The sequence below is a fragment of the Pteropus medius genome, unplaced genomic scaffold (assembly GCF_902729225.1).
Source record: "Pteropus medius unplaced genomic scaffold, Ma_sr-lr_union100, whole genome shotgun sequence".
Taxonomy (NCBI): domain Eukaryota; kingdom Metazoa; phylum Chordata; class Mammalia; order Chiroptera; family Pteropodidae; genus Pteropus; species Pteropus medius.
In genome coordinates this window covers 287,472-299,807 of record NW_024341895.1, presented here as the reverse complement: position 1 = coordinate 299,807, position 12,336 = coordinate 287,472, and the positions used below count along the sequence as shown (strand labels likewise).

The 12,336-nt window shown below is 41.7% G+C and overlaps 1 protein-coding gene and 1 pseudogene across 12 annotated transcripts in view; one reads left to right on the top strand and one right to left on the bottom strand.

Moving 5' to 3' along the window:
• Positions 1–12,336, top strand: part of HNRNPM (heterogeneous nuclear ribonucleoprotein M) — a 37,740-nt gene that overhangs the window by 20,132 nt on the left and 5,272 nt on the right. For 3 of the 12 annotated variants that reach the window (XM_039857523.1, XM_039857559.1, XM_039857537.1), the window contains 6 exons: positions 979–1,039; positions 3,434–3,535; positions 4,804–4,848; positions 5,305–5,382; positions 8,596–8,694; positions 11,954–12,007. In XM_039857523.1, coding sequence (XP_039713457.1) covers positions 979–1,039; positions 3,434–3,535; positions 4,804–4,848; positions 5,305–5,382; positions 8,596–8,694; positions 11,954–12,007 — 439 coding nt within the window. The remainder of the gene's footprint in view (positions 1–978; positions 1,040–3,433; positions 3,536–4,803; positions 4,849–5,304; positions 5,383–8,595; positions 8,695–11,953; positions 12,008–12,336) is intronic. The other 9 variants (XM_039857569.1, XM_039857534.1, XM_039857587.1 and 6 more) reach the window with 6 other exon arrangements.
• LOC120599398 (uncharacterized) lies at positions 2–117 on the bottom strand (annotated as a pseudogene).

Sequence of the window (12,336 nt, the reverse complement as noted above, 5' to 3'; positions counted from 1 at the left end):
ATGCCTACAGCACCTGGTCTTCCTAGATGGTCTCCCATCCAAGTACTAACCAGGCCCGACCCTGCTTAGCATCCAAGATCAGACATCGGGCTTGTTCAGGGTGGCATGGCCGTAGACCATGGACTGTGTGGCTCCACTGGGGTGCGAACACAGGACCTCTGTGTGTAAAGCATATGTGCTAACCGCTACACTATGGAACTATGTCCAAAACGTGGGATTTTTAAGAGCGTACACATTGCTATTATTCATGGATAAGTCTGAGAGTGCAGTATGTTGAGCAAGAGCAAATTTATGACAAGTAACTTTTTGCTCATGCAGCTCTTGCTTCCGATATATTTTTCTTTGTATGGTTGGCTGATTGGCATGGTCAGGAGGTCAGTTGAGTATCCTGCTTGAGCAAGTGATCAGTTTCAAAGAATAGTTATGAGTTTCCAATTTTCAATGTTTAGTTAGCATTTTATCTGTTGTGAATCTAATTAAGTGTGGTTCAGACAGCCTTTCAAATTCTGCTGAAGCACTTCTGTATAAACAGTAGCCCTGCTGTGGCTGTACCAAAGATAATAATAGTTAATATAAGTATTACTGGGATGTGCTGAGGGCAATCCAGTTAGCACTCACAGGAAGAAAATAGAACGATAAAGGAATTTTTTAGTTACTTGAAATATTGTTTTTAAATAAATAATTGCTTCACCTGACTTAAAAGTCAAAAAGCATGAAAAAGACAGTGTGACACTCTTGCTCTTGCATCATGCCCAGGCTCCATCCCTACCCAACAGTGGACACATCAGTGTGTATTTTAATCCTTCCCACCCACTTCACACAAAAATAGCAAGAACTCTCCCACATTTCTTTTGATACTTGCTTGGTATTCCATGGTGAGAGTGTATTATACTATATAAGACCAGTCTTTTGTTGGGAATTGTTCCATCTTTTCTACTGCTGTCAGGAATACTGAGATTTATTCACTTTCTCTTTCAGGATGAGAGGGCTTTACCAAAGGGAGATTTTTTCCCTCCTGAGCGTCCACAACAACTTCCTCGTAAGTGTCTCAATTATTACAGCTGAGATTTTGAATTCATTATACTAACCAGAAAACTACAATTACCCTTGAACCTGTGCCATGGTATTCTGCAGTTTTCTTGACTGTTCCTAAGGAAAAGGTTCAAAAAGTACCCCCTGCCCATAGATTTTTCAGGGTGAAAAATGAGTGTAGAGATTACCACAATTAGCAAGAATTGTTAGGATTACCTTGTAGTGAGGCAGGCTGGGCATTTTGAAAGTGTCCTGGGGAAGGAAGAACCCAGAACTGCAAAGGGAATTAAAGTTAGGCTGTACTTAGATCCAGAAGAGATTGGTAATCGCCATATGGCCTAGCAGTTCCACTCCCAGATGCACGCCGAGAAAATTAAAAACTGGCATTCATATAGAAACTCAGGATAGTCATAGCAACATGATTTCAGCTGATGAGTGGATAAATACAGTGTGGTAATTCCATACAATGGAATATTACTCAGCTGTGAAAAGGAATGAAGTACTGATGCATGTTACAGTGTGGATGAGCCTTCATTCCATCTATAGGAAACATCCAGAACAGGTGAATCTGTAGACAGAAAGTAGTTGCCAGGGGCTGGGGAGAGGGGTAAGTGGAGAGTGACTTCTAATGGGGATGGGGTTTCTTTTGGGGATGACGAAAATGTTCTGGAATTAGATGGTTGCATAACTCTGCATATACTAAAAATCACTTAGCTGTATACTTTAAGTGGGTGAATCTTATGGTTTGTGAAGTACAGCAATCAAAATTTTTATTAAGGGTTATTTGTAATATCCAGGTGAAAATCTGTTCTGCAACAGAGAAGGCTAGCTGATTGGTCACCACGTAGATGGAAACAGTGCATATTAGTGAAGTGTCCTAGGCACTTCATCTGACAATCCCATATGGGTGAGCTGAGCCTGAGCATAGACAACAGTGGGCGTGAGGGCCTGGTGGGAGTGAGAGGAAATTAGCAGTGCAGGCTGGGCCAGCCTGGGCCAGCCTGGGCCAGCCTGGGCCAGCCTGGGCCAGCCTGTAGAAAGGGGGTGGGAGTGGAGCTGGGGCTTCTTTGTTCTGCTGGAGAGGACTTCTCATCAGTTGAGGCAGTTGGGGTGGGGCTGTTTGGAGGGCTAGCCAGTGCCTCTGGTCTGGAACAGTGACTTAATAAGTCTTGGGCCCAGCTTTCAAACCAGAAAACTAACTCTCGAGTGCTTTTGCAGTTTAGGATTTATAGAAGCATAAAAGAGACAGATTTTGAGGGGAAGGTAAGTGGCTTCAAGAATAGAAGATGGCTTATCTGTTGCGAGTTAACATTATTTAGGGAAGTACCACATTTCCTTGTCTAAGCAGTGTGATCACTCGCATTGATCATTCAGGTTCAGAGTGGTGGCTCTTGTTGACTTTCTTGCCTGTAGGAAGAGAGAGGCGGGTGAGGGCCGCTTGGTAACCTTGGTGGCATACACTGGACCCCAGGGAGCCCATTATCCATGGTTTTTGGTCTCCAAGCACATTTCAGAGGGTTGACTTGAAAGTCTTCAGTGCTTTGGGGAGCAGAAACTTTGGTGATCTCTTGCTGCTGTATCTATGCAATTTAAAAATGGAGAGATGTTAATCAGATTAAATACCTGGAAATTGCTCTCAGGATTTTTTAAGAACTTTTTTCCCCATTTAAAAACATCTCTGCCTGATCTTAGTTGAAGCCTCAGACCATGGTCACCCAGAGTGTTGCAAGTGTCTCAACACTATCTCAAGCTTTGTTGGATATTTTGAGACCTTTTTGTATTCTTGCATCCCTATTTATTTGTTTGTGGAATATGGAGTTGAGGGTGGGTTGGGTATCCATCCCAGATTTAGGAAGCTTTCTAGGTAGAAGATAGGTTCTGTGAATCTACTAGCTTCACTGTTAATAAAACTGCCTGTAGCAGAGCCAAAACAGTATATGTCCAGTGTGTTAGTAGGCTAGTTTATAACATTGTTTTTTCACCAGAAAAGTCCTTTGGGCCAGCAGATTGGGAGGTAAGGGTGAACATATTTGTGTTGCTTGCTACCTGAGGTCTTGAATTGGTTTTTTTGATCAAACATCTCTCAGTTCATGATTTAGGGAAACAAATAGATACTCACAGTTTTTATTGTGTGGGTTGTTCATAGTTCTCTAACTTTCAAGTGAATAGATTTATAGTTGCCGTTGATTTATACATATCACAAACTCCAATCTGTAATTGTATATAAAGGATTATGCCTTGAGAGCTCTCACATGTACCATTGTTGAGTTATGAATTGGATCCTCGGTTTGTAGGTGGAGGTAGGTGGGTGGGAATGGAGTGTGACAGCTATTATTCTATTATTGAGAATTTATTCTAAGTAAGTGGAATCTATACTTCTGACTTTTTCTTTTCCTTTCAGATGGACTTGGTGGTATTGGCATGGGGTTAGGACCAGGAGGACAGCCTATTGATGCCAATCACCTGAATAAAGGCATTGGCATGGGAAACATAGGACCCGCAGGTGAGGATTACAGTGTACCTCGATTGGGCATTTCTGGAGAAGTTAAAAATTACTATAATTATATAATAATTAAAATTATTGGGATAATTGGAATCAAATAGTTCAGATGGAATAAAGATTTGATTGGGAAGAAATTCCCTCCTTATTAATCTCTGATTCATTTTGATAAAGGCAGTTTTTTGTATTTTTCCTGAGTTGAATCCTTTGTTTTCTAAAACCATTATACCTTTGCATTCTATCCTTGCATGACCTTCTGAGCTGAGCTAGTTTAGCCATTCCATAAAAGTCAAGCCAGAGAGTTGGTCTTGCTCAAGGTCACACTATCAGTTAGTGACAGAGACTGTAGGTTGCCTGAACATGGGACCACAGTCTGTTACCCAGACGCCTTTGGACTCAGGGCTGGTGTTGACATGGCATCTAGAGGTAGGGGCATTGATGGATGCAAAAAGGTATGGAAGGACCCTCATTGCATGACAGCATAGCTGTCGTAGGCCACAGGACAAGTGATGCTCAGTATTGTCTTTGTTCAAGAAGACAAACAGCTAATGAATGAAAGCTTTAACATGTAGAATAAACTTTGCTGTTTAGCATTTTCATTTCTGTGCAGTGAAGCATTTTTTTTTTCTATTAAGTATTTCATTTTCATGACTTTAGACTTAAGTCTTTCTTGAAATTCTTTGAATTGCAAGATGGATGCTCTTCTGCCCTACTACTATCAGTCTATCTCTCATTTGAAACTCTGGGGCTGACCTCAACGTCCTGGGCCATCACCTCAAATGGCTCTGCCAATCTGACCACCACACCCATCCTGCCTGACATCTAAGGAAAGGCTGGGGTTGAGGGAGGGAAGCCTCAGGATTTTTAGGAACTGCTTTTTACTTAGAGAATTCTACCTTTCAAAGGGATTTTAAAATTTATTTCTGTTCCCTAAAATGAGCTTTTTTTTTTTTTTAAAGTGAATACTTCCTAGTCTGTACCTTATAATTATATTTCATAATTAAAACTGTCTTCCTTGGTAATTTAATAAAACTGTGTGGACCTTAAAGAATTTCGAATCACATGGTCATTACTAAGGGCTTAAATAGCTTTCTCGGAATGTGATAGTTCTGCCGTTGAAATGGTAGAGCCCTTCCTTTTTTTTTTCTTGACAATTAAAATATGTAATCGGATATTTTTTGTTCATTTGCTGGTTTGGAATTTCTTGTGTTTAAGTTCAAACGTTATTGCTTTGACATAATTTTAGTTTGCATTGACTTTTTCTTTTTAAGGAATGGGAATGGAAGGCATAGGATTTGGAATAAATAAAATGGGAGGTAAGAAATTTAAAATGAAGTACAATTGTAAGCACTTTTAGGTACAGTTTTCTCTTTCTTCCTCTTTCTCTCAAGCCCTGCATGAAATTCTCACTTTGGTTTCCAAAAAGTTTGTCTCGAAATTACTTCCACCTATCAGTCCTTCCAGTGGGTGTCTTGGCTTTTGATTCTGGCTTTCTCACTAACTAGCTCTGTGACCTTGGGCAAATCACTCCATCTCTCTGGGCCTCTCTTTGCTTATCTATTCATGGAGGTGGTTGGGTCAGATCAGCATCTGGAGGATGCTGATTTTTAAGCAAGAGCACTAGCATTTTTTCCCCCTAAGTCCTCAAACTTGGTAAGTTTCTGGCAGGAAATAGAATATGCCCAAGGGGAAACTTGTGAAAACAGTATACTTTTCTTGATCAGTCTAAGCAGTCTTCTTAGGATGGTGCTGAAATGCGAATTTTCTTTCAGGCATGGAGGGACCCTTTGGTGGTGGTATGGAAAACATGGGTCGTTTTGGATCTGGGATGAACATGGGCAGAATAAACGGTAAGACTAGTGTTGCCTTCCTGCTTACACTTTCCTGGCTGTTGGGTCTCTAGTGACCTTTAGGTAGCAGACACATTTTTAATAAACGATTCTCCCTTTACACTTTTCTAAAGAATCAAATGTCTTCGAATTGCCCTAAACATTAGTAGAATCTTAAGTTTACATTTCATAAGCTAGACTTGATAATAGATAGGTAGGTGTTCATTCTCTTGTTCTCTAAACTCTTGAGATGTCCTGTTTCCGAATCATCCCCAATAATTGTTCAATAAAATTTTAAAGCTTTCTTACTGTCTCCAGCACTACCAAGTATCATGTAGATATCTGTGATTATATTTTACACACTTTATAAAATGGTCTCCAAGTATAAAGGATTAGTTTCTTTGGAGTTTTCGATGAAGTTCTTGTCTCCCCTGGAATGCTGGACTGATGAGTTCTTGATCATCTGCTGATGACTCTGGAGTTGTGAGCAGAGGCATCGATTTAGCATTTATATAATGCAAATTTTCATGTCCTAATCATTCAAGTCTTATAGCCCTTTCAACCTCTTAACAGAAAAACAATGATGATAATAATAATAATAACAATGTGTTACTTCATTTAGCCCTTGCAAGAACCACATGATGTGTAGGTACTGTTATCCCCCATTTCATCAGAAACAGGCCCAGAGAGTGACTTGCTTAAGGTCACATGGCTAATAATGGTGGGATACGGGCCCAGGCTGTCTTGCTCCAGAGCCTGGCTCTTAATACACTGTGATTCTGCCTTTAAGAATTGCCTCTAGCACTAGTGTCAGTCCCCCCTTCCCAGGAAGGCTGTTGAGTGTGCCCTGAGAAACCTGCAGTGTTTCTGCAGTTTTTTGGGTTTGGTGGGCTCTTCGATCCCACCTGTGGAAATATTATATACATACACTTCCTGGAATGGGAAGTCATTAAGGATTCGGGTTTAAACCTTTCATTGCTGGTCTATAGTAATGAATAATATGAGGATAGTATAGTGCAAGCAAGCACCTTACCAGGATAGACATCAGCTGTCAACTGGAAAGAGAGATTCCTGATGAATAAACTATTCTTCTTCATGGGATGACTTGTTGTAGATGATGGGAGGATGTAGTCCTCACCGTGAGTAAGGAATGAAGGGACAAAGGTCTGTGTTGCCAGTATGCTCTCAGGTTTGCCTGTGGCTTGTGTGCAGGGGATTTTTAATAAGTGAGAGTTGGAGAAACCTGGCTTGATACAGTTTTTACTCAGAACAAATGAGTCATTAGAAAGGAGATTTGGATTGTTGCAATTTAGAAGTAGAAGGCAGCCGGGTAGGGCTATGCTGAGCCATGTGGACAAAGTCTGTGGTGACCTGGCAACTGGAATGCAGCAGTTATGGTTCTGAGCCTGATGATTAAAGGTTCAAAGTGCTGATTCTTGTGGAGAGTCACAGTGGAGATGTGTTCTTAGATGTTCTGAGATAAACATACTCAAGAGTCCTCCATTCTCTATGGTAGAGAACAGGGACTTCTTACACTTGAGCTGTGAGCTGAGATTTGCGTGGAATCAGCTCTAGAGCCCCCTTGGGTGCTGGGTCTAAGGAAAGTTTTAATCACTGGAAAAAAATTGACAAAGATGTTTCACATTTAATGTTTAGTTGATGACTGTAACACATCTATTATGGTCACAGATGCTGACAACATTAGACCGTGAGATTCTCAAGGCCAATCAGTCAACCAGTATAGGTCAGATCTTGATAGAATGGATGTAAAATATATTTAATTAAATGATTATCACATATCAAATAATGACATGTTTGACAGTGAAAATTCTCTTTTTTTTTTTTTCCTTTTGAAGGAATTCACACAGATTTCCTAAACTCTAGGGCCTGTGGACAGTTGGGAATATGAGTTCTGAGGCCTTTGCCAATGCATTAATGCCTGCATATGACTTTGTTATCTGAAGAGGGGTGGGTGCTGCCTTCTTCATGGGCTCATGATGCAGATTAAAGGAGTGCATCAGAGCTCCGCTCATTACAGTGCCACTCTGGCATCTCTGTTCTGCCCACCAGACACAGACTCACACAAGTTGCCTGTATTTCCAGCAAATAGCATGCCACCATCCTGTGGGATTCAGTTGGGTCGATTCAAACTATGAATGTAAAGTCCACCCTTGCCAGCACCTGCTGCATTTTCCTATTAATTCATGATGTTAGCCTGTTTCTACATCTCCGACAGACTTGTTTACTTCATTGAAGTAAAGATCTTTGTCCATTATATAGCATCTGTTTACCTGATATTTCTAAGGAGCAAGATTAATAAACTAGATTTTTCAAGGACCTCTCAATATGGGAAGGAGACAAAGTGTGATATGCATTTTAAGTCTTGTTTTAGCTGAACATATAAGGAGAAAAGTAGCCAGTGATAGGAGTCATGAAAGGCTTTTTCAAGCAAGTGACATCTGTGGCAGGGCTTTTTCCCACAGAAACCAAGATCTTTGTTTTTAAAAGACATCATAAAAATAATAAATACTCTTGCTGTCAGCATAGAAAAAACTAACAAAGTTACCCAAACTGCACTATGCAGATGGAACCACTCCAGTTGTCAGAGAGCAGTGGTGTTACAAGAGAGCATATTTCTGTTTTTGAATGGCTGTGCTTATGTAGTAGAGCATGGGCTTTTGCATTGAATTTAGGTTCCAACCTTTGCCCGGCCCCTACCGGATATGTGACCTTGTTCAGGTTAAGAAGTCATTTGAGCCTCAGTTTCTTTGTAAAGGTGTCGTGGAGGTAGAGGATAAAATAGGTGTGTGGGATGGTTGTGAGGATTCCGTGACATAAGAGTACGCATAAAACCCTTGGCAGGGCAGGGCAGGGCAGGGCATATGGGAAGTGCCCCAGAAATAGTACCAGGCTCTCCTGCAGCCTTTGAGTCAACATGCACTGCAGACCTTCTGCGCCAGTTACTGCGGTAGCAGGTACTTGGTGTGCCCATTGTGTGGCTATAATGGAAGTTGTAAGTTGGTCCTTTTTAATGGACTAAAGGTAGGTTGTTTTCAGGGATTCACTTGAGGTGACTTCCTTTTTTTTAAGGAATAAAGGATGAATGTTGGTTTCCTATAGAAAAACTAAATGTGCTGATTTGGTGGTGGCTGTTGTGTATATAGTTTTCTTTTGTTAATGTCTGAAATATAATGGTATTCCTGGAAAGGCCTAGGGTAATGTTTTTTTCCACAGAGATGGAGCGTGGCATGGGTGGAGGATTTGAGAGAGACTTTGCCAGAAAGGAGATGGGAATGTCTCGAAGCTTTGGAGAGCCCCTTGGCAGAGGAATGGGTAAGAAGGCCCCATGGGCCCCATGCGGGCAGGGTCTGTCCCTTCACCGCCCGGGTGCAGGCTCACCCTGGTGTTGGGGGTTCTTTCTGAGGCAAAGTCTGCTGGTTTTCCTTAGGCTTTTAAAAAATTGTATGTTTTCTAGACCTAGGTAAAAATTTTTGGTCCTTGGAATTTTTTATTGATATCCATAGCATCACTTTTCTTTTAGTCTGTTTTCAGATGGCTTCTTTTTTCACATTGGTATAAGGTGTTTGCTGGCTGTGGGAGTAGAAACTACTGCATTTATATAACACTAGCTCTCCAGTCCTGGTAGAGATTGTCAAGGCCCTGCCAAGTGGGGATGTAAGTCTTAGTCTAGAGTGTTGTTCCAGTCAACAAGGATGGCGTGGTGTGCTTGCTGATGGCTTTGAAAGAGAAAACCCTTTTTTCAGTTTTAAATTGCAAAGCAGTTTCTTCTTTAGTTTTACATGGGCATCTTCCTGTTTTAGGTTTTTCTGAGACTGAGTCAGCTTAATTCTCCTTCATTAGTGTGTTGAAGGAGAGTGTTCCTGGGATCAGACGTTTCTCTCAGAGGCAGTGTAGAATATAGATCTCCCCCCTGCTCCACCCCACCATCTTCACCTGCTTCTCATCCTGTGCAGATAAGAGGCTGCTAAGTTAGGGCCTCAGAGCGCTCAGCCTCTGTCTTTATGGGACATCTTGGGCTAGGTGTGAAGATTTTAAGCTTTTTGTGTTTAGTTTCTATGAACTGAGCTGTATTTTTAGAATTTACGAAGGCCTTAGGAAGAGTTGTTATTCAGCTCATCAGTGAGACAAGATTCTTAATTCTGCCTTATCTCTAGGACCCCTGTCTTTGTGTTGTTTCTGCTTCCCTCAGAGTAGACACTGTTAGCGTTGGAGATTTTTGTTTCACTTTGTCCTTGACTTCAGTTAGGTAAATTGAATGACTTCCTTGCATCTTTTTTTCCCTGTATTTGCTTGGTATAACTATAGCTTTTTTCTAGTTTGTTCCAGAGCTTTAGAATTGGGAGCAGATTGATAATCTGTATGTGACTAGGTCAGTTAAAAGTTTCTTATTGCCATGAGTGGCTTTGTCTGTGTGTCTTGGAATGGTAGAACATTTAAAAAATATTTTCAAAATTTATTGTCATTCAGCGGCAAATACTAATTTATATTCGTAAGATACCAGTGGTAAGAGCAAAATGGCAAATTACTTTGCTCCCATGGGCACTTTTTCCACTCTGAGCCCTTAATCCTTTGCCACTCTGGTACCTCTCACCTCTGCTGATGAAGCCATTGGCCTTGTCCCAGTTCCTGCAGTGGCACAGTGGATCTGGAGCAGTGACTTCGTGTGGCAACAGGAAACTCGTCCTGACCCGGATAAAAGCATAATCTGCAGGCCTTGCTCTCCTGCTACTTTGGCACCTTCACTCTGGTTGAGACTGTCGTCTGTCCTGAAGCTTCCCAAAGTGACCGGGGGAAAAGCAAGGGGCTTTGTTATAGAATTCTCTCTTGTGACTTGTCATCAGACCCAAGTTAGTTAAAATGTCTTTGTACCAAATAGCATATTCGTCAGGTTTTTAGACTAGTTACCTGGATTGGTTTTCCAGATTCAGTTCTTGATCTTATTTTTTGTGTTGTTTACTTGACAGTTGGATCATTTTGGTGCTACTGCCTGTATTGCCTTCCTACTGTGTCCTTTCTCTCCTGTCAAGGCAGTAGATCTTTGCGCTTCTTTGTGCAAACAACTATACTTGCTGTTACAGGGCTATAGATAGATATATGGTCCTTGACCTTGAAGGATGTGGTGCGGCTGACAAGATGATGTTGAGAATGGCTCAAGTCAGCACTAGAGGTCAGTATCTTGAAGTAGCTTAGTAAGGGAGCTGCTGGAGGTGTCGGTTCCCTGGCTCTCAGCAGCTATTTGAGCACAGCGCAAAGATGATTATTTTCTGTGTTCACATTTGAAAAAGCGCTGCTCTAGATGGCTCTGAGCAAGACATGTGGTTTAAGCTGGATGGGCTGGTGTCTTTGAGGGTTCATTCAGCAAAAATAGAGGGTGTGCTGGCAGACACACAGGGCTGACAGCATCAGGTACAGAGGCCTGCAGGTGAGGGTCTTCCAGGATGGGAAGAATGGGTTCAAGTTGGGAGTCAGAGCAGGGAGGCCTTTGAATGCCTATGTAAAGAACTTGGCCTTTCTCTTCAAATCAGTGATGAAGTGATTGTGAAGGCCTTTGCCAGCAGTGGTTTGATCTAAGCTATGTTTCAAGAAAGCAAGACTTGGTCTGGACCTGCTGAGCCAGGGTCATAGCGTCACGGAAGAATAAGCCCTATACTAGATTGCAGGCTGGAAGTCTGTTGTGTTTCTTGGTGTACTTACCTCTTTCCTTTAGCAGGTAGGTGTAGTAGTAGTAGAAACTGCTGTGGAGGTATAGGATTCAATCTCTTTGTGGTCATGGTGTTAATATAAGATGTGTCCTGTGACTATTGCCTATGTTCCTTGAGTGCAGCTCAGGCCCAGGTTGGGTGAGTACAAGTTTCTTCATAATGAAAGACTAAGAAGAAACTTTGAAGCTGTTTGGATGAACCATTGGCAAGCAAGCAATAGTGTTTTCTGTTTTGGACAGCTGAGTGTGTTGGGTTTTTTATTATTCTGAGGCTTTGTCTGTCACTTAGTCACCTTCACACCCAGCTCCTTCTCGGCAGGGCTGGTTGGGCTCAGCTTGCTGAACTCCTTCGATTCATGGCTTGTGAACTAGGTCATATTTCTAGCATTGCATGCAGTTGCTGCTGGTTTGCAGGGTTTTGGCTGAAGTATAGCTACAGCTTTAGTTTGCTAAAGGTTTGCAGTGAGGTATTGTTTGGATCTGGGAGGATGTGTGCAGGCTTTGAGTACTGAGGGTCTGGACCAGCTTTAGAAAAACTCTGCCACTGGCCTTGTTCTTCCTTTAACTCTCCACATTCAATTCATGGGTGAACACTGGCTCCTAGCTCTGCTGGGCGCATTCCCACATGGCCCTACCAACTGGGCCTCAGACTGTGGAGCTGCATGGGCTCCTCGCATCGTGACCCATCATCACGGACTCTACAGTTTTTCAGTAAAACGATCTTGTCTATGTGTGTATTTCTGAACCCCCTTCCCCCTTTCCTTTTTAAATTTCTAATTAGTGGTATTCCTACTCTGGAATCTGTAATAAACAAATTTCTATTACCATAGAGAAATTTGGCTAATTTTTTTTTCTTCCTGATTTCCTTAGAAATCCTAAGTAATGCACTGAAGAGAGGAGAGATCATTGCAAAGCAGGGAGGAGGTAGGAAACGCTTAGTTTTGCTGTTTTGATTTTTAGACTAGGCTATTACTGGGGATAGTAGAGTGCAGTAGTGAAAAGCGTGGGCTCTAAAATAGACTGCCTGGGGTGGGAACCAGCTTCTGCCTAGCTGCGTGACGTTTGGCAAGTTACTGAACCTCTTTGTTTTTATACTCTAAAATGGGGATATAATAGTACCTACCTCATAAGGCTGTTGTGAAGAGTACATGAATTAATGCCCATATAAAAGAGTACTTAACATAAGTGCTTTGTAAGCTATGTTAGTCATTGTCATTTAGTATAATGTGTCCATGTAATTTTTTTTGGTGGGG